This window comes from Nyctereutes procyonoides, unplaced genomic scaffold (genome assembly GCF_905146905.1).
Source record: "Nyctereutes procyonoides isolate TBG_1078 unplaced genomic scaffold, NYPRO_anot_genome, whole genome shotgun sequence".
Lineage (NCBI taxonomy): Eukaryota > Metazoa > Chordata > Mammalia > Carnivora > Canidae > Nyctereutes > Nyctereutes procyonoides.
This window is the reverse complement of record NW_026575142.1, coordinates 20,071,907-20,094,647: the sequence shown is the minus strand read 5'-3', so window position 1 is coordinate 20,094,647 and position 22,741 is coordinate 20,071,907. Positions and strand designations below refer to the sequence as shown.

General features: G+C 35.2%; 2 protein-coding genes across 7 annotated transcripts in view; one reads left to right on the top strand and one right to left on the bottom strand.

Annotated features, from left to right (window-relative positions):
- The window catches only part of LOC129498960 (sodium channel protein type 1 subunit alpha), a 78,105-nt gene that overhangs the window by 24,852 nt on the left and 30,512 nt on the right, over positions 1 to 22,741 (bottom strand). For all 6 annotated transcript variants that reach the window (XM_055308593.1, XM_055308595.1, XM_055308597.1 and 3 more), the window contains exons 15-18: positions 22,015 to 22,371; positions 19,571 to 20,053; positions 2,633 to 2,753; positions 782 to 936 (exon numbers count right to left, since the gene is read on the bottom strand). In XM_055308593.1, the coding sequence (XP_055164568.1) occupies positions 782 to 936; positions 2,633 to 2,753; positions 19,571 to 20,053; positions 22,015 to 22,371 (1,116 nt within the window). The remainder of the gene's footprint in view (positions 1 to 781; positions 937 to 2,632; positions 2,754 to 19,570; positions 20,054 to 22,014; positions 22,372 to 22,741) is intronic.
- On the top strand, positions 21,204 to 21,446 carry LOC129498962 (protein CEBPZOS-like). Its single transcript, XM_055308599.1, has one exon. It carries the CDS (start codon positions 21,204 to 21,206, stop codon positions 21,444 to 21,446), a length of 243 nt encoding a protein of 80 aa, XP_055164574.1.

The window sequence follows — 22,741 nt, the reverse complement described above, 5'->3', positions numbered from 1 at the left end:
AAAAAGTGATCTTTAAATGAATCACTTAGGCATACTGCCCAATATTTTTTGTTACCAATATTCATTGTTTCCTGAGTAGCATAAAAATAGTGGACACAATTTAAAAGGGACAGAGAAGTGGTCCCTAAGGACTTATTGGCTGTCCATAAACAAATGATAATACCATTCAGACACAGTATTTGTCAGAACTCAGAAGTCCATCACAGGACTTCTGTTAACTACATTGAGTTGTCATGCTTACTTTCTTGTTAAAATATGAGTAATTGAATATTTGTATTCTTTGGTTATAATGAATAAGCTGGAGGGACAAATTTCCATAGGTTACTTACAAGTAAGCAAAAATTAAGAGTTTATTAGAAATTGTAATGTATACATAGTAGAAATAAATCCAGAAGTGTGTAGTTAAAACATTAAATCTATAATCTGGAAGATGGGATATGGGGGTAGGTAATGAAAAATGTGTTGGAGACAGGTAGAAGAGTAGGTGGGTGGGTGGAAAGGTGCTAAGTGGGTAGATGGATGGATGGAGGGATGGTTGGATACAGAGATGTACATATATTTAAGGAAGGAGTCTTAGTAGAGATAAATGAGGTTTATCAAACAGAGGTTATGGCTGATACCATGAAAATGAAAATGGATGTAGGATGAGGGCTTGGGAAAGAATGCATTGGGTAATAGAAAGAATTAAAGATAGAAAGTGCAATAGAAAGAATTAAAAAGTCATCAGTATTAGATTATCTTAAACTTAATATTGTACCACTTTTACTTAATATTCACTTACCAGTGCACCACTACTAAGGAGAATCATGAAAACAATGAAGGTCTCAAACCAGTTATGTTCAACTATTCGGAAACATGTTCTTCTCAGGTTCCACCATTGTTTTCCTCTCCCTTCTTCTACACTGATTTGACAACATTTAAATCTTTGTACACAGCCTGCAAGTATAATGTTCAAAGAGGAGTAGATGAAGTAACTTCTGTTGCCTCAGTAATATTCTTTAGCATGTCCCTGATTGATCTTTTTACTACAATTATCATCTCCATCTTGCTAGGGTAACTCTCTAAGCTGGAGTAATAAAAGCACATTCATTAGCTGTGTGAGGTTGTGAAAATTATTCAGCCTCCTTAAACAGTTTCCTGGTTTTTCTGCCCCAGGTCATATTATCCAAGAAAGAACTTTGAAAAGTACAAACAAATGTAAAGTAGCTTTGTCTTTTCCTATGTCATCCTATTGCACTCTGTTGAAGTGACACTAGTAGAGGAGTTCCAAACGAATATTAGTGACAAATAGAAAACTTCCCTTTTGAAGAGATTATAGAATAATAATGTAGATATCCCCCAACTGGGTTTGTTACTGTTTTATTTTTTTGGGTGTTTCTAGAAGAGCTCACATAATTTTCAAAATTAATTTAGTCCACTAAGATGTGATTGGTTGGCCCTGCTTAGATTTCTCATTGCTTTCCTTATACTGCTTTTACTCACTCAAACATAAGAATTAAATCCACAGATATCTGTGACTACCTTTGCAAACACCATGGAGGATACAAATACATTTTTTTTAAGGCACAAAGAAAAAAAGTATGGGACCTGGACCTTGCCACCAAGAACCTTACATTCTTGTTTTCGAGAAAAGATATAAACCCAGGAAACCTATCTCAAGGCAAAAACAAAAACAAAACAAACCCAAAAAAAAACAAAAAGAAAAGAGAAAAAAGAAAAAGTCATGTATGCTAGAAGAAAAGGGAGGAAGGGAAGGAAGGAAGAGAGGGAAGAAGAAAGACAGTAAAGATACATACAATAGTTCAAAACAGAAAGAGAAGAGTTATCATAAAGTAATAAACAAAAAGTTATCAGTTGAATTAAATGGGTATATTTATTAATAGCTGTTGAGAAGAATAGTAAGCTCTTTTCCACCATGGTCAGATGAAAGTAGGTTTGAGAAGGACTTTGAATGATGTGTGGAATTTCTATTAGGAAATAGAGTGAGACAATATATATCAGGCCTGTGGAGAAGAGGTCACTAAACAGAGAATATGCAAATATATTCATATCTTCAAAACTCAAATTTCCAAGTAAATGACACCATGGGAAATGCTAGTCATGGAGAAAACAAGGCTCTTAAAACTATTGTCCATATTATACCAGCCTTAGCTAGATACTATTTATGTATCGGGTATGGGTCTGTGCTTATTTCTCACTTCATCTACTAAGCCTTGAAAAATGATGGTATTTGTTTAAAAATACAGTTTGGCATTTACAAGTCATTTAACTTTAGTAGTCTGAAAGTTATTTTTAAGGCAAATTCTGTATATGAGAATTTTGACTAGTGTTTAATTTAATTTACAATTCTTTTATTTAACAATTATTGAGATCACCATTTCATTTCTAAAAAATATGAATTACTAGTTTTGATTACATTAAAATATTTATCTCCACATTCATGACCTTTTACACATAATGGGCAGATTTAACCAAAAATAACAATAGATTTAAAAAGAGCATATTGGAGGTAATTGAAATAGGTCTACTAAGGATTCTATTTTATTATGAATGGTCCATCTTGGGTGATCAACAGTTAAAAAAACCCTGCACTCTATAAATGGAAGATCAACGTGAGGGTCACTGCCTTTACCTTCAGTGAAACAGGCCTCAGGTTCAAGGGTTTCCTCCGGTTCCACTATAGGCTGTTCTTCTGCAGGTGCACCAATGTCTACAGTGCTGCCTTCAGAGGAGCTACTGCTTTCATTGAGTTTCTGTGCATGAGGTGGACATAAAAAGTCAGTCACTTTAATTTCAGTAACGAATAGTCTAGAAAGAAAGGATTAGTACTATGAATTGATTGTTTGGATTCTCCTTGAAGTGAAGAGATTTTAAGTTTAGAGCAAAGGACAGGTTGAATAAGAAAAGGAAATAAGAAAATTGTCTGTTGTCTCCTTGCCATTATTCACAATGTTAGTGTGAAATCAAATTGTTATGTTATGAAGTTACAGATGGCCATCAGGAACACGTACTAAGCAAACCACTTAGAGAAGGCCCAGAGAGAAGGTGAGGGGGGAGGAAAATTAATTGTTCTCATTTTGTAGATAAGGGAACTAAGGCCTAGACAGGTTAAGAATTTGTCTTACATCATATAACTAGTAAATGAGCAAAGCAAGATTTGAGAGAATTACTCCTGAGCCCAAACTCCATGCTCTGTCTTCTGTGCAATCACACTGTTTCTGAGGGTACTGACACACTTATAATTTTCCCATCAATTTAAAACTGAAAACAATTCATTGAAAAAAATGGCAAGATTAGCCTAACAGGTGAAGAGAATCTACAATTTGAAGTGAAAAACAAAAACACTTATACACACCACAAACTACGCCATTTTATATAATACAAATATTCAGTATCTTCATGGAAATTATTTCATCAGCTACAGCAAGCCAGCTCTTTGGTAGCTGTAGACATGAGTTCCATTTAATTTCTGTTTACAGTAATTTTGCCAAACTAATTATATACTTGTTATAAAGCAAATGTCACAATAATAAGTTAAGCACAAGCAGTAATAAAACCCTTTGTTATACAGTATTACTTCAACTCACAGGGACATTTTGGTTGTTTTTGTTTGTTTTGAGTTTTTATTTACATTTTAGTGAGTTAGTATCTAGGGTATTAGTGGTTTCAGGAGCAGAATTCAGTGACTCATCATTTACATGGAACACCCGGTTACAGGGAAATTTTTTAAAGTAATATTGAAAAGTCTTTTTAAAATTTGGACAAATCCACCTTTTGCATATCACAGTTCTTCACATATGGTGCCAAATATCAGCCTCCATATCAAACTTCATACCCATTAGTAAATGCCATTATTAGTCATCTAGATTTCAAATTTCCAATCAGCAACTGTATTAAGGTAAAAAGATGTGAATCAAATGATATGAAATTAATTTTTATCAGATGCCTCCTCATTGCCTCCCTGAATATCCTCCTCTGATGTGTCTTGCCCGGATGATGATAAAATAAATTGCTAGCTCTTTTTTTTTAATGCAGAGTTACTCCAGGTCTAACTAGTTCAGATTTTCTATAGATAAGAGTGCTATTGCCAATATATCAAACTTTATTCTTAAGAATATTCTTTAAAATCAGCTATTCTTGTTTTACAACCCAATTTTGTAATATGTTACCAGTTACTAGGTATAGACAAGTGATCCTATACATGCTTACAAATTAATTTGCAAACACTTCTCAAGCAATATAAGTATATTCTACAGTCAGCCTGAAATACTGTAAGAAAGTAGAAGCATGCCTAATGTTACTCAAACTCAAATGCTCTCAATTAAAGTCATGACTTTTTTTTCTATCCTAACCTACTCCTTTAACCATGTTTGAGGCTGGTTATTTGCAATATCATTCTTCGAGCAAACAGACTCAAACTCTCCTTTATTCTTAATGCTTTTCTAATATTGAACGTAATTGAAAGTCAAACTTGTTAAATTTTACCTTTGTAATAACCCTTCTCTCAGTCTCATCTTCCAAATTCCTGTGGGCTTTCTGTTCATTCTTGTCACTTCTTTGGAGAGCTATACTTAATAATTATTGCCCTCATTCTAGCCTCACCTAATTCTGGAACTTTGTGGGCCACAAAGCCTATTCTATGCTAGATGCCCAATAAATACTTGGTGAATGAATACCTCTGTTTTATATATTCTTGCCAGATGAAGCTTTTTGTCTCCAACTTAGCACTCCAACCAAATTTCCCAAATCTGTCCTTCACAGAAGTTGTGCTTTAGCCAAGGTGAACTTCCTAATGTTCTCTGGCTGTTGCTCATAGTGGTTATTTTTGCCCATTATCGTGTCAGAATAATAATCACTGCCTCATCTAAACCCCCTTCACCACTTTATCTGCACAATCTTTTGGGCACATATTGCTTTATCTAACCTACCTCTATTCTAATTGACTTACCACATTAACAATGGTTGGCATTTTGTCTGTTTGACACAATGACCGATGTGCTTGGTGTGCTAAAGTTGATCAGGTAATTAGCTACACTGTCACACCTGTGCATTGCTGCTTTCACCAGGTGAGCTGTTTGCTTATCAAGAATAAGTTATATTTGTTTTCAAATCATTGCGCCACTTTAAATTATTGGAATTATGTAATTTACTCTTACATAATTTGATAAAATGAATGAAAAGAAAGTTAGTCTTGTTGTGTCCATAAAAACTAAGTTGAAATCATTGTATAAATTTAATAAAGGTAAATCCCCCCACACATATACATACACACACACAAAAACTTGTTATAAAATCAGGCATGAATTACTAAAAAAAAAAAAGGAGGGGAATGGGGACATGCATTTCTGGAAGGATGCTAAATTCAGGTTTTATAAGGTTCTTAAAATCTCTATCCTTTTTGAAAACAACCTAAACTGGAAATCACAGTTGAAATTATAGGTATGGCTCAGGCCAAAGAGGCGGTGCAGAACTGCCAACAATGGAACACCTGTTAGAACAAGAGGCCTCGGGACGCCTGGGTAGTTCAGCAGTTAGTTCAGCAGTCGAGCGTTTGCCTTCGGCCCAGTGTGTGATCCCAGGGTCCCGGGATTGAGTCCCACATCAGGCTCCCTTCATGGAGCCTGCTTCTCCCTCTGCCTGTGTCTCTGCCTCTCTGTGTCTCTCACGAATAAATAAATAAAATCTTAAAAAAAAAAAAAAAACAACAAGAGGCCTCAAGCAACATTTGATGTAGGTACCTATCATTTTTCGAAATGAGGCAGTTTATAATGTCTGGGATCTAGGAGAAATTTGCACACCTCTCAGGAGTGGGACATGATTACAAATTAGATTTTAAAAGTTACTCTCCATATTTGGCTTAAATAACTTCCAAAATCAACACATTGCAAAGAAAGCCTGGTAAGCCATATCGCAGCAGGGTAGACCCTGATTCTCATACTAGTCAGGGAAACTTGCCCCCACTTTCAAGTCAGGACAACATCAGATACAGTGATAAGTGAATGTTAGCAAGATCAAACTACAGACAGGTGGGTGCAGGCCAGTTAGTCTACTCTAGATTAACTACCCTAACCATGCCATAGTGTGATAGGTGGCCCTTCGTGCATCTGCCTTAGTAGAGAGGGCGAGTGCCCCCTGCCCTGATGGGTGGAGCTCCCGAGCGAGCCTTCTGGACCAGATGCCCTGTGACAGACTGTCTGGTTAAATCCCCTCATTTTACAGAGTTGATGCTAGCTATGCTTTTGCTCAGAGGTCCCAAGTGACATTTAGTGACATTTATGTGCGACTTTGACTTCTGTCACAGTGTTCCTGTAGATGAGGTGCAATTCACATCCTGTCTGTGCCAGGGCTTCTCCAATGAAACCCAGTTCTGGACTGGGTAGTCATCTAGCTTTTTATATTCAAATCTAATTTTTCATTTGCTTTTCAAAAATGCTTCAAATAAAAACAAAATGGAGCAGGGGACAGAGAAGGGGAAGGGACCCTGGCTTCTTCATTTCAATTCTTTGCTCTGCTGTGGGGCACCCAGTCTGAGAAGACAGCACAAGCCCCAGAGACTATGACAGGCTGCCTTTCCTTCCTCCTGGGCAACTGTTCTTGGAACGGTAAAATCAGAATCATTATATAAATATAATGTTTAGAAAAACCTAACCAACACATTTTGAATTTTAAAATTTTGGCTTTCTTAATATTTAAGTATTATCTAAAACAAAAAAATGTAAATTTTGCTCATTTCTATTTAAAAAACAACAAAAAACTACCATAACCAGAAAGAAATGTCACTGCTTTTTCCAGGAGTTTACACGTGATGTAAACAAATGAGTATTAGTGTGGGAGAGAAAAGAAAAACAAACAAAATAAAACAGATGCAGAAATGACTGAGCTGAAGTGTGCCCAGGCCATTCATGGGCGGCAACAAGGATTTTTATAAATTATTCTCAAGTTTTTTACTAGAAGCTTATAAGGATTAAAATTAAAATTGAAAAAAAAATTAAAATTGACCCTAGAGAACTTCACATTCAGGTTTGAAAAGTGGACCTAGATGGCACAATTGGCAAATCTGACCTGGCAAACGTAAACAGTTAATAGGTCAATAAGCTAGGGTTCAAAACTTCTAACTTTAAAACTCTTTTTTAATTGAACTTGTTGCTTCTGCGCATATTTCATTACCACATACCACACTGTACCAATTATTCATAGTTGTTTTATGTGTTTGTATGCATGCAGAAAATACGTGTGAACTATTATCATGTTGTAAGTTTATCCACAGATGAAGTAGGCAGATTTAGGCTAGTTTACAGTCAAGCCACATCTGTCACTCTCAGCATTTCTCAACTGATTATTCCAAGAATTTTTAAAAGCCTATGGCCTCCATTTGAACCTTTCTTCAATCCATTTGCCACCAAAAGCTGGTGTGATGTTTTAACACAAATCACCTTCCTCCTAAAATCTACAAAGACTCTCCATCATTTCTCTGGCGTTTAACTACTTTTTAAGGATTCATTATCTGTGAGTCACTGACAACCCTATCTTTCACCCTCTCCTGGCCCCAGCCATCACAGTGGAAAGAAAACCATTAATAATTATGGGAAGAAATCTGCCCTGGTTCAACCTCTCACTTTCTGTATGGTTTTGTCCACATAATTATTTGGGCTAGTCTCTTATATGTAAAATGAAGGGATGATCTCCCATGTTCCCATGTTCTTGTTGTAATGTTCTACAACTCACAGTCTTTTAGGATTTGAAATGATATAAGAGAGATACTGATATTGAAAATGATAAGAAACCAATGTAGGGACAAACCTGAACCGGAAGAAATAAGGCAATAAGAGCTCAGGTGGGTATAATTGCTGGAAAAATCCCATGATTTTTAGAAAAATCCCATGATCTATATCTAGAAAAATCTGTATCTAGAAAAATCTATATCTAGAAACATCCCATGATCATCTTTGGCCAATGATGGGACAAGCAAGAGTAATAGCTACTCCTACCTTGGAAACAGAGAAACCACTCCCATATAACTGGGGTTTTAAGTTAATTTCTCTACTAGCTCTATGTGCAATATTCAATTAATCCCTAAACATTTGTTTGAGGATGCTATATTCTGAAATTTGTGTTAAGTCTCTGTCTCATAGAAACCCTTTATCAGCATAATGCATTATTTATCTGGGTTTTTTCCTATTCCTTCACTGCCTTTTTTTTTTCTTTAGTGGCCAAAGTGAAAAGTACAAAGTACTTTATGGTTAATTTAATTTATTAAAATTAAGGTTAACAATTCTTAAGCTTCATTTCAATTATGTTTTTTCTTCTGTCAATTGTCCCTGACTTTTGCCCATTTCTCTACTGGAGTGTTGTCTTCTTCTTCTTTTTTTAAATGTTTTATTTATTTATTCATAACACACAGAGAGGGGGCAGAGGGAGAAGCAGGCTCCCTGGAGAGCCCGATGCGGACTCAATCCCAGGACCCCAGGATCATGACCTGAGTCAAAGGCAGATGCTCAACCACTGAACCACCCAGGTGCCCCTGTTTATGTTCTTACCAAACTGCGATTGCATTTTATAAACAGAAAGTCATTTGAGTTTCCTTAATATATAATATTTGCCAAATATTAGTTCTCTACTGCTGTACATCAAATTGCACAAATTTAGCAGCTTAAAACAATACCAATTTATTATTTGAGTTTCTGTAGGTCAGAAGTCTGGCACTACATAGTCACATTCTGTACTAGGGTCTCACTGGGATGAAGGTAGGGTGTTGGCTGGGAATGCAGTTATCATCCAAAGCTCAGGATCCACCAACTTTACTGGCTATGAGTAAAGTTCATTTCTTTTCTAAGAATCACCTGCTATCTTAATATCATCTGCCACGTTGATAATTCATTAATTTCTCTACTTATAGTCTCTTGATTTTGTTTAATTTCCAATTTATCAAACTAAGTATTTTCATCATGTTCTTTCATTAATTCTTTTTTTTAAGATTTTATTTATTTATTTGAGTGAAAGACAGCATGAGGTGGAGAGCTGAGGATGGAACCCCATGTGGGGCTCAGACCAGGTTTGGGCATGGGGCTCCCTTGCAGGACCCTGAGGTCACGACAGGAGCAGAAGTCAGAAGCTTAACTGACTGAGCCACCCAGGTGCCCCTCATTCTTTCTTGATCATTCTTGTCAATATTGAGACTCTCAATGACTGCTTGGTCCTATTCCACAGATTCTGACAGAAAATGTTATTTTCCAAATAGCTATTTATATATTTTATTTGGTCCTTAATCCAATATTTGTTTAGGAGGGGATTTCTTAATTTTCAAATGGCTAGAATTTTTTCTGTCATTTTACTATTAACTTCTAGTTTAATTGTATTGTGATTAGATAATAACCCAATAACTCTTTTACTACAAATTTATTGAGTTTTACTGAGCTGTCTAGTATATTTTTAATTTATGTAAATATATACATAAATAAGAATTCTCTACATGTATACATGTATACATTTTAAGATGTATAATTCATGACATTTACTTTTATTACTTATATTATCAAGTGATCAATGTCCCTATTTAATTTTTCTTTGTTTTATCACATTCTAAAAGAATGTAAATATAAAACTCTCACAACCATTTTTATATATTCTTATCAATATAGTGTTATATTTTTCATTGTTAAAAATCAAAGATGATGTGTCTCTGAGTTCTTTCTTTCATTGAAGTAATAATACAATTACTCAAAGAGGGAAGGAAAAAGTTTTAGATGTGTGGCAAGAATACATCTCTAATAAAATACTTAAAAAAATGGATAACAGCCAAACTAGAACATTCTCAAACAAGTACTTTTACTTATTTAAAAACCAATAAGGCCAATTGATTTTTCCTTTTTTGTTTTTAAATTCAAATTTAATCTTATTTTGAAATTCACCATCCAAATAATAAAGCATCTAGTTCGCAGTTTTTGAGAGCAATAGACTATTTTAAAAATCCAATTTTCATGTTTATTAAGCCATTAATCAAATTTTAATTTAACAATGAGCTAGTTCATTTGCAAATATGTGTATGTTCACACATGACTCTCTAAATTTTACCCTGACCTATAGTGTATTTTTGGCAGGCTGACTTAATAAGTGAGCTGAAAGAGTGCAGGGACCACAGCATATCTAAAGCATCCACTTTGCCTGTACACCAGGGCATTCAATAACCACTTAATAACTACACACTGATGGTAAGAGCATTTTTCCTTCTCAGTGGATTTATGCAACATTTCTTGCTTTTTAAAAATGTTCTCTACTATAGCAAATGATTTTGACCTTGAGGGCGAAGCAAAACAAAGCACAGCAAATAAAATACTCCACGATATTTTTTAAGAGTAAATGTTTAAATGGTTTTTCTTGTTCTCTGACTTGATTAGGATGTTTACGCTTTTATTTTAGACTTGGTTTGTTACAGGAAGCTTACTTAAAGGGTTTAATAGGAGTTCAATTTATAATAAGTGATAAGTATTAAAATATAAACTTGACATTTAGGGTCAAGAGGATACAGAATACATGTGTTTGTATATATGTATATATATATATTTATTTTTGAAGAAGTACTTATTTTTAAAGATTTATTTATTCATTTTAGAGAGAAAGAGAGGCAGTATGAGTGGGGGGAGGGGCAGAGGGTGAGAAAAAATCTGAAGCAGATTCTGAGCTGAGCGCAGAGCCTGACCAGAACTCGATCTCAGAGCTCTGAAATCATGACTTGAGCGAAATCAAGAGTTAGATGCTTAAATGACTGAGCCATCCAGGCACCTCCAAAACACTTATTTTTAAAGCTAGGCATGTATTACTTTAAAAGTGGACATTTTATATTGTTTTATATATATATATATATATACACACACACAAATACATATGTACATATATATCATCTTAAATCATACAGAAATGAGATGCTCTACATAAAAATATTAGTATTAATATTTCATTGTGTACACTATGCATTAGTAAATATTTTTTGTGTACACTAGCATATTAAAAATTTAAATGACCCCTATTAAAGACTCTCAACAAAGCAACAATATAATATCAAAGAAAAATACACTGTATAGAAATTTAACATTTCTATAGAGCAGCTGGAAAAGTCAAATATTAACTCATTAATTCCCACATCATCCCTAATACCCAGATGACTTCTAGCTGTGGGTTGAAAGGGAAGTTTCAGTGCATTATTCATATTTACTAAATATTAATTTGTTCTTATCAATTGTGAAATCCAGTATTAGACACTTCACCAAGGTAGAAGGGAAGGTGGAGGAAAGGAATATAGCTCTAATATATTCTAAATTCTGCTTTAAAATACGTCAAATATGAATTTTGTATTGAGTATTAGATATAAAAGAACAGAAATAGAATATCTAATCATATATTGGACCAATAAAAATTATTATAATGCAAATAAATTAAAAACAGCAAAAAAAATCTGCAAAATTGCATTTATAATTCCCAAGCTAAAAATCAAGGTTGTAAATCAAATGAGTATTTTCCTTGTTAAAGTCATTTTGCTTGCTCTAGAGTTCTTTTGACATTAATTTTTCATGATAAATTATAACATATTTAACAAATACTTAACAAGTGTCTACTGGCTGGAGGAACCATGTAACAACTATAATGAAAAGGATAAGAGTTTAAAGTCACACAAGCTTGAGTTTCAATCATAATTAGTGGTTTTATGGACTTTTTGGAATTATCTCCACCTCCTTAAGCTTTAGTTTCTAATTTGTAAAATGATCCTTATGTAACATGATTGTTGTAAGGATCAAACAAGATAACACATGGAAAATGCCTGGCATGTGCTTACCCAATAAATGGTTATAAATTTCATAACAGTATTATATAGTGTGTAATTTGTATAACTGCAAATATTTGACCTTTTCAAATACCAAAAATATCAGTCCATATACAACAACAAGATCAGGACCTGAAAAATGAAACAGTGAATATCATAGACCTCGTACCTGCCCTCCTGTGTTTACAATCAGAAGGAAGATACAGATAAGCAAATGACTGCCACACACTGTGTGTGATTGGGTTAGTTTAGGGTATCTTGAGAGCACCTCTAAGTCTAAGAAGGGCAGGGTAGAAGAAAGTAACATTTGACACCAGAAGGATGAGTTGGGTGGCGGTGGGGCAGGTGAAGAGGATAACGTAAGAGTATGCAAGATGGAAAGAACAGGTATAAGGATAAGAACCTGACAAAGCATGGGAAGTTTTAGGAAACAAAACATCAATGTACTTGGATGCAGAGAGGTGGAGAGTACTACTATGTGAGGCTGGAAAGATCCATTTTTTTGGTCATTTTTTGCAGGGACTCTTAGGCATGTAGTATAAACTCTAAGCAAGGGGCAACTCCTGAAAGGTTAGAAAGAAAGGGGAGCTATGACCAGATTTGCCTTTTAGAAAAACTACTTATTATAAGCAGACTAGACTAGTGAGAGGGAACATTTGTTGCAGCAGTTAAGTCTGAGAGATGATGGAGGTCTGATGTTGTGTGTGCTGGTGGGGATGCAGAGTAGACAAAGATGCATAGAGTTGGTGGCACCTGGTAATCATTTAGATATAAGGAAGAGGAAGTTTGGGTATCCACTGGTTAGATGGTAGCACTCTTCACATAGAATAGTTGCCATCTCTTTTTTTTTTTTTTTTTTTTTTTTTAGTTGCCATCTCCTTAAAGACCATGGCCCTGACACACTATAGCTCAGGACAAGGAAATAGGAAAGAGCTGGAAGGAACACATCCAACCAATGTTCATATGGGACTCTACATCTGTTCCTGAACATCTGTCAGGCAATTATATGAAAATTCTGAGTGTTTTCTTTTCTCCTCCGTCTCTCCTTCCTGCTCCCTCCCCAGAGAAGAAGCTGCATCCAAAAGCAAACTGCTTACATAGTTTTACTTAGGAATAGTCTTGCTTGATTTATTCATCTGTATACTTTCAGAAGGAATAACTGATAAAAATGTAGGTATTCATGAAACATGTAATTAACTTACATAATGCTAATTAACACCGATCCAACACCTCATTTGTGCCAGGTACTATGCAAGTTACTAGAAGTACAAAGGTACAGATGACCACAGTTCTTGTTCTCGAGTTGCTCACAAGTTTGGGAAGTAGGATAGACAGATACACAACAGATAATAGAGTTATTCTACTTGGGGGAAATTCAGAGGGCTTTCCAGAATTATGAGTTGTTTGATATAGTGAGCAACAAAGCAGCAATATATCTTTATTGAGTGAATACATGGACAGAGTCTTGCATGTTGATTCAAAGGTCATTTTGTTTTGTTAAATTTTTCAGAGTGGTGAGGAGAAGATAACTTCTAACAAGAAATGAGGGAGTCCAAAGACACAAACTTCATGGAACTATGTGACTAGAACTGAGCTGAGTCATGGGGAATTAGACTGATGAAAAGAGTCTGATTAAGACTGTCTAATTGCTCATGATATGTTCAAGACTGCCTTTTTTCCTCTCATGAAAATGTGTTTCAGATGGTAATTGTAGTGATACAGATGAAATAATAGGACAGGAAGTGGGAGGCCAAGGTTGGGGATAGATTTAGGGGAAAAAAATCGACAGGACTTGGCAGTAAATTTGATGAGGGCCTTATGATTAGAGAAGTTGAGAATGAATCCGGGCTTCTCATAAGCTATTTGAGAGCTTATGTGATTGGGAGGAAAGTCGCATGGATTTTTGGAAGCCAGGGAATGCAGAGCTTAAAGAATTAGGAAATATTGCAGACAAGTGATATAGGGTCACTGAACTTGGCAAATATGAGAACATCAATAATTTTTGACAGAGAGAAATGTAGAGGAAGAAACCAGAAAGGAAATGTTTGAAGGTGACCGAGCAGTGGAAAACGGGAAGGCAGTGAATATAATCTAATCTATCTTTTAAGGAAGATTGGCAATGAATTCAAGGACAGAAACTTAAGGAAGAGATTAGATCAAAGGAACATTTAAAATTTACATGATTTTGTTTTATTTTAGGACAGGAATCTTCTCCATTTATATAAGTTTGTGGTAAGGGCTTCTGAAGGAGAAAGTGTAATACGGGATGGAGACAATAGCTGCTGCATCAGAGACCACGAGGATTTGTGAAGAGACTGAACAGAAAGAACAGCTGGGGGCACACACATTTATCTCCCAGAGATCTTTGATGTCCTCAGATATGTTGTGTGATGCTTTTCTAGGGGGAAAATTATGTTATCACGATGTTCTTGAATTGGGATATTTGCAAAAATCTTGGTATATATCTATTTTGATTCAAGATTGACCAGAGACTTCCAACACTTATTTCTTTATTTAACATGTATTTACTGGGCACCTACTCTATGCTAGGCATGATGGTGAATGTGGGCTATACTGTGGCAAATGAAATGGACTAATCCCCACATTTAAAAAACTGAGCATTGCCCATGTAAGGCATTCACTGGAGGTCTTTCTGTGGTAGTATAAATTCAGTCTGATAAGCAGTATATGCTTTGGTTGGGAATTGTCATATGTTCTTTAACTCAAATATAGTAAAGGTAAAAGTACTAAATGAAAGAAAATCCACAAAGCATCAAATAACTATTACTTTAACATAGATGTTCTGATTGAGAGGGCCAATGAGGGTCTGGAAGTAAATGTTCATTACCCATTTATTTATTCATTTAATAAACATTTTGTACTCACTGTGGCCTTAAGGTGAGTAAGACCTGGTTAGTGTTTCACCTATTCTCAAAGACTTCATAAGCTAATGAGGCAACTACAAAAGTGCTTCCAAATGGTTCGAAAGATTCTTTCAGGTGGCATTAAATTTAGAAGCGTATCTTTTTTTTTAAATATATTTTTAAAGATTTTATTTATTTATTCATAGAGACACAGAGAGAGAATGAGAGGCAGAGACACAGGCAGAGGGAGAAGCAGGCTCCATGCAGGGAGCCCGACGTGGGACTCGATCCAGGGTCTCCAGGGTCTCCAGGATCACGCCCCGGGCTGCAGGCGGCACTAAACCGTTGCGCCACCAGGGCTGCCCTAGAAGCGTATCTTCCTAAAACACAGCTTGGGATAACCATAGTCTAAGAGAACAAATACTCTATAATTGGAATTAGACCTCTGTAGATCAGTGTGGGAGGCGGAAGCAGATGGGTGTAACATGCAGGCCAGTGCAGAAGGAAAAGGACCCTCCAGGACTGAGACAGAGGACTCAGACACCAGTGTGTATGCCATTACCCTAAGCCCACTGAAGAAGTATTGGGAGTTATGACCAACTCTACAATGGACACCTATTCTTAGTTGTTCAATAAGCAATATCATTACTTTTAAAGTACTGGCAGAGAAAATATTTTATCAGACAATGTTAAGGAGGTTTAGTGTAATAGTTAAAAACACAGACTGTGTCGCCAAATGCCTGGATTCGAGTCCAGGATCAGTGCCTACCGTTTGTGTGACAGTGGCAAGCTATTTAAACTCTGCATTCAATGTCCTTATCTGTAATATTGGAATAATATCTATCTCTTGGGATGAAGATTGCGTGAGATGATACGTGTAAAACCCTCAAACAGTGTTTTCCCATGGTAAGCTCTCAACAAATGATATCTGTTATTAGCATGACCTGAATTACAAAGATCCAAATGGCAATTTCACTCATTCTAGGGCTGACTCATTGCAAAAACAACGAGTTTTTCCCTAACTAGTTTAGTAATGTCTTGTTTTTATTCCAAAAAGGTGTAAGTTTAATAACTCAATTCATTTCAAAAGTATTGATGCAGACAGAATTATAGTAGTAATTGTGCTGTTATCACCTTATGTTTTTGAGCACTTGTAACTTCCAAATAGCTTTTAGATCTCATAATATTCCCATAAGCACCAGAGGACAGTTGTCTTCCTTTTACAAATTAGGAAACAGGATAACGTAAAGCTAATGATTTGCTTGCAGTACAGTTAAGGCCACTAGACGTTTAGTCTAGTTATCCAAACAAGTCAACCAAAACTTGAAAAGTTATTGAGCACAGATTTGTGCCCAGCCTTGCAGTGGGTGCCTCAGAAGACTAAAATTATATAAAATACAATCCATAACCAAAGAAACTTATTTTTTTAATCGGGGAGAGATATGATTTTATATTGCTTTCTGCATAGTCTCAGCAATTTTGCCTGGTTTTTAAAGTTCTTCAAAATCTTCAAAGTCTAAGTCACTGTTCTTTATTATTAATTTTCAGTGGAAACCCGTATTTCTAGTTGATCCATTATTCTTGACTGCTGAGTGAGTCAAGAAACTTTGAGGTTTTAAAAGCAATTCCTTAGGTTATTTGAATGTATTTTGTGGGTTGAGGTCTGCTGGGACTTACAGAAGTGATGAATGTGACCCATGCTATGCCTTTTCTGCATCTAGGGACAAGCATGGGACAAGTATAGAAAGATAGCCCACAAATTTGTCCTGGAATGCAGGACAGTGATGCATAAGTATGCACCTTATTGGAGAGGCAAAACAAATACAGGTATACATTTTATATGTCTCTTCATTTGCAGTCTGGTCTTCATGTCCTGGAAACTGAGGGAGTCTGCTCCTTGTACAACTCCTGAGGATTCACCTCCCAGAAACACCAAACTATAATGGTGTCTAAACACATCCTGTTGTGTCACGTCTCTAGATTTTTCTATATTTATTATCTCTGACTGGAATGATCTTTAGGAAAAAAAGTTTCCCACTTATTTTTTTTAAGGAGTCTACCATTATCAAGAATTTAATGAGGCAATTTAAAAATTAAACAGAAAATACAAAATCCATCACTTTCCCGGATAAACATGTAAAGCAATTTACTGCAGAAAGCAAGCAACACAAAAGGACTAACAATGGAATATGTTATTAGTAATTCTTACAAGACACTGGGAATAGAGTTTTGAAAGTGCTATTAGTAATAATAATAATAATGACAATTTATTGAATATCATTTGTCAGGAACTATGCTAACTCCACGTTTATTGTCTCATTTAATACTCCACAGAAAGTATGAAATAGATAATATTATACCTATTTTTGAGATGAGAATTGAGGACTGGATAGTCAGGTAAGGCCATGTGGTATGTAGCTAAAATGGAATCGTATAGCACATTGTCTGGCTCCAGAGAATAATCTATTCCGAACAACATTATAATTGTGAGCTTACATGTCTAAAAACAAATGCTTAGAAAATGGATAATAAACAATGGCCATTTATAACTTTAACCCAAGGCATTAATATAATTTCAATAATGATCCATTATAGATAAGGCTCATTACTGAAGTCTAGGAACAGAAACATTAACATATTCAAATGGAACAGGTCTAATAGAGCCCATGGCAGGTAACATTGTGAATCAATAAAGTATGTCTCAACATAGAAATTCATAGTTAAAGGTTAAGAGTCATCTTTCTAAAATCCAAATATATGTACAGTTGTTTCTTGAACAATACAGAGGTTAAGGGTGCTCACTCCCTGTGCAGTCAAAAATCAGCATATAACTTTTGACTCCCCCAAACTCAACATATATACACATATATAATAATTATCACATGTGATAATTACCATACATATATGTAAAACTATGGCTAATTTGTATCATCCATTATCTAGTACAATCTCTGGTACATGGTAACTGCTGAATAAATGAAGGAAGGCAAAAGAATAAAGGCTAGAACAGAAAGAACCAAAATGATGAGATTACTTTAAATATACTATAGGCTGCATCCCTAACTTAGAATAAAGAATCTTCCTTTTTGAGGCATCTGCCATCAGTTTAATTCCACTAAAAAGAGCATCTTCTAAATTGTGCCTTGTTTTGAAGAGATTAGAATATAAGACTAAGGAAGCAATGAGGAGAAACAATTTTATATGGGTTTATTTCTGACCAAGAGGGATGAAATAAATGGCGAACTAAAGTGCCAGAAAATTTGTGACAATATGACAATTCATAAAAGAATATTTATAGAAAGCCAATTTAAAATGAATGAAAGAAACTGAAATGTAATGAGGATGAATAGAGGTTTCAGTATTTAATATAAAAATTCACCTGATTGAGATACAACTGCATTTCAATAGCAATTCTTGTGAAAAAAGATGAGAGATAATTACTATCCTAGAAGCCCAACACAAATTGACAAGGGAAATGTCTAATAAAGAAAAAAAAAACAAGATCTAACACAATATTAGATTGAATCAAGAGAAAAATCCAAGAGTCTGAATCATAAATAAAACTATTTTCAAGTGTGCTCTCATCAGAGCAAGTGTGATAATGAGAATCCTTCAAAATGGTTCTATTAAACAGAGTTAAATGAGATGGAAAAATTTAATCTGGGTGGCTACTTTGTACCAAACATATTCAAGCATGTCACAATAGAAAAGGAGAGACATTATGCATATAAGTTGGAACAAAATGTTATGATACTTGGTGAGAAATATGAGCCTAGAAGATGAGTTGTTTATTACCTATACTCTGCCTTCTATTTTGGGGAACCCAAAAAGAAGCCATCCATTCTGTCTAGGGTCCAGAAGTTCTCATGATCACTACTTTTAAAGAGCTGAAACAGTGTTTCTCACATTTAAGAATTTGGCATCTCAGGTGCTCCCCCCCACCCCCACCCATGGACCTAGTCCTTGTATTCTGATTAGAAAAGCAGCGCATCTGAGTTCAGCACAGGCAGCCCAAGCGTCATTCAGTATTCCCTACATTATGCAACGTGATTCTGTTTAATCACAACTTAAAAAATTACTGGTACAATAAATTGGGTTATCAACTCCTACTGGGTCATGACTCATAAAAACTGCATTAGATTGTCTCTAAAGTTTCTACTATCCTAACATTTAAATTTTCGATTAATACAATGATAATCCAAGATATAAAATAAAGAATATGAAGAAATAGAACTGCCTCTAGTGGTTCAGTGGATAATCACTCTTTAATAAAAGATCAGTCTTTCTGTTAGCCCTGAACAATACAGACGAAAACAATTTAAATCACGTAAAATTTTTGCAGAAAAGTATTTGTAATGGATGGTCTTTGTATTAAAAGTTTCTTTGTTTAAAAAGTTTCTTTTTTAATTCATCAGAGCCTGTGGTAACTATTAGTCTTCATCAAACTATCAGATGCAAATCTGGAGATTCAAGACAAAAAAAATCAGACTAGACAAAAATATTGCCAAATTTATTTTAACAATACCTTAGACCCAACTTTGTAAAAATAAAGATCACTTAAAAAAATCAGCTTCCATTGGTTCTTTAGTAAAACTCAAACCTTTAATAAACAGAATTTGAATGGAAATAATACTCAAATTAAAATCCTGAAAAAATTATACAATGTTTTACAAAAATAATCGATCATTTCCCCCCAAATCCATTATCTGTGGACATATAAAATGTGATGAGGGTCTTCCGACCATTATATCTCTGCACTCTTTCTTACCCCATCTCATTACACAAATCTGATTTACCCAAGGCAGTAATATACATGTATATATTTATAGATAGGCAATAATAACTGTATATACATATAAATTTATACCTACCAACATCTATAAAATCTTACCTCTTTGCTTTCTTCCAGATCTGATTCACTACTGAAGTCCTCTGTGTTTAAGTTTTCAAAGTCAGACTCTCCTACAGCGATTGGTACAGTCACAGTAAGACTGGGATTGTTTATGAATGACATGTAATCGCTTTCATCAATAATGTATTTTTCAACACTGCTGCCGGTTCCTATTCCACTTGTGGTTCCATTCACGTCTTTAAGATAGTCAAGATCTTTTCCAATTTCTGTTGTATGATTGGACATACAACTGTCTTTCTTATTGTTTAGATCATCAAGTGGTTTAATTTCATCTAAAATCTTTTGTTTCCTAACAAAGGATTGTTGAATGAATTCATATATTTTTCTCTTCACGTAAGCTACTCCCTTGTGCATCCTGTCCACAGCTATTTGGAGATTGTTCATTTCATTATCATCATCTGTGGCTGCAAGATTGTCTGCACTAAATGAGCTCAGTAGCAAGGCCAGAAAGAGGTTCAGGACCTTAAAAATAAAACAGACATGATTGTGCTCGCTTCAGCAGCACGTATACTAAAAACAAAACAAAACAAAAACAAAAACAAAAACAAAACAACAGACATGATTATAATTTTACCCCAATGTAAAGAATAGCAGAATGAGATTACTTATTCTTCGAAATGTAGAGGAAACTGTAAGTTCTAACAGCTAGATAAGAAAGAAACACCATAGCATAGTAATTAGAAGTTGGGTAATCTCAATTTGTGATCTGGCTCAGTAGTTACTATACTCTGCATCCCTGGGCAAAGACATGATTTTTGTTGGCCTCACATTCTCCCACTTATAGAATGAAAAAGTTGAGTTCAGCTATGTTTAAAATTGTATGATTATAAGAAAACAGATTGAAATATGTATAAGAGTTCTAACCTTAAAAATCATTAGTGTTTACACTTACACACTTAAATAAATTCTAGTTTCTTTTTGATAAGCAGATATTGAGTTAGATATTAATTTAAAAAATAATCATTATGATCCAGAATGAGAATCTTAACACTGACATTTTCTTGACCTATTATATTTCTCATACTCCACTATTGATTAATTAGGAGAACTGTTTTTTGTTTTTTAAAGATTTTATTATTCATGAGAGACAGAGAGAGAGAGAGAGAGAGAGGCACAGGCAGAGGGAGAAGCAGGTTCCATGCAGGGAGCCTGACGTGGGACTCGATTCCAGGACTCCAGGATCATGCTCTGAGCCGAAGGCAGATGCTCAACAGCTCAACCACCCAGGCATCCCTGGAGAACTATTTTTAAATAATCTTTAATATTTTCATAAGACTGACTATATATATATATATCTTTTAGAATATATTAAATTTTTCTATACTGTAAAGAGTCATTAATGTTTCAAACTTAGAAGAATTGATCAGTTACTCCATGTGGGTAATCACAGGCATCATTAGCCCATCTTTATTTTGACTAGAACCATTAGAGAATTGATTAACCTAGGTTGGCTAATGCACCTGCCATATGATACAGAATGATTGAATGCTATATGCCCTGAAGAGGCAAGGAAATGGTAAAATCACTATGAATACTTAAGGACACCATCTTTTGTCCTATACTGGCAGGTAAGATTAAGTTTCCTTTAAAGTTATTTTTCGAGCACCTCAGGATGGCTCACACTATGGAACCACTGGCAAAGAAGATCTTTAAAGGAGTTTTAGTAGTTGAACTCTTGGGCATTTTTGAAGCGTATTTTTTGTTTAATAGGATGAACACAAGCCAAGATTTCAGGCAGACAATGAGGAAGAAATTTTCCTTCATCTTGAAAGTTTATTACAAATCCATTGAACAGTCTGGAATGTATGGAGTCAGAGAGCAAGATCAAGAAAGATGGCTGAATAGCAAAAATTAGGACCAGTCATCGCGTTCAGCCTCCCATCTAAGCTGTTTGAGACCTTTGCGGGGGAGAAGAAAGATGAGCACACCACATGGTAGACTCCTGGCCCCACAGAACAAAACAGGAGCTTCTGGCCTGCCATGGCTTACAGTCATTTCCCATCCACTGTACAAATCCACTTACTTTTGTTTGTTTTCCTTTGGCATTTATTGTTAAAGATTACTTTTAACAAAAGACTAAGATAAGAAAGGGGAAAAAATAAAGTTATTTTTCATACTTCTCCCTCCCTTTTTTTCTGAAATTGTAAAATGTTCCCAGCATATCCTCTAGGCCTGTCTTCAATGTTCTACTCTATTAAAATTCATATAATAAATGTGATGAAATGATTGACAAAGTGGATTTGAATATAAAAACTGTAGGGTCACTGCTATATTGTAGTGCTGTCAGAGTAAGACTGTATGCATATGCAAGGCTAGAGACTTTATCAATTATTAATTGTATTTTTTTTGTTTTTAACAAGATGGTCACCATTCTATTACACCTTTTATCTATTTCTGGAACACATATCTTAAATGATACATACCACCAAGTTTCCAATCACCATGACCATCATGAAGACAGTAAGGCACATGGCTTGACCAGCGACCTCCATGCAGTCCCACATGGTTTCTATCCACTCCCCACACAGCACGCGGAAGACAATTAGAAAGGAGTGGAAGAAGTCATTCATGTGCCAGCGTGGGAGCTCACAGCTGGTAGAGATCTTGCAGACACAATCTTTGTAGCTCTTACCAAAGAGCTGCATGCCGACCACAGCAAAAATGAAGACAATGATGGCCAACACCAAGGTGAGGTTACCCAGAGCCCCCACTGAGTTGCCAATGATCTTTATCAGCATATTCAATGTTGGCCAAGATTTTGCCAACTTGAAAACTCGGAGCTGGAAAATAAAAAAGTAATAATAATATATATTATTATGATCTTTAAGAGCATTACATATACTGAGGTTTACCAAGAAATGATGGATTAATGTTGAATCTCTTACAACATCTGCCTTGCCCTTGAACACTCTCAGGCTCATAGCTAATTTTTGGAACCCTAGGAAGAATCTAATTCTTCCGTATTTTAACCATGTAGATCATTTTCCCTAAGTGTGAATTTTTTGAAGATTACTTGGGGTCCCACTGTCCTTAATTTTTCTGTGAATGTGGTTCTAAGGCATACCAGACCTAACACTTATATTAACATCTGAATCACAATAATCACTGTTGAAAAGATATTCATTTGTCAATAGCATGCAAAATGACATC

What these genes read in the sequence shown, in the direction of transcription:
- LOC129498962 (XM_055308599.1), top strand. Translation starts at nt 21,204, where the DNA reads ATGGCTCACACTATGGAACCACTGGCAAAGAAGATCTTTAAAGGAGTT.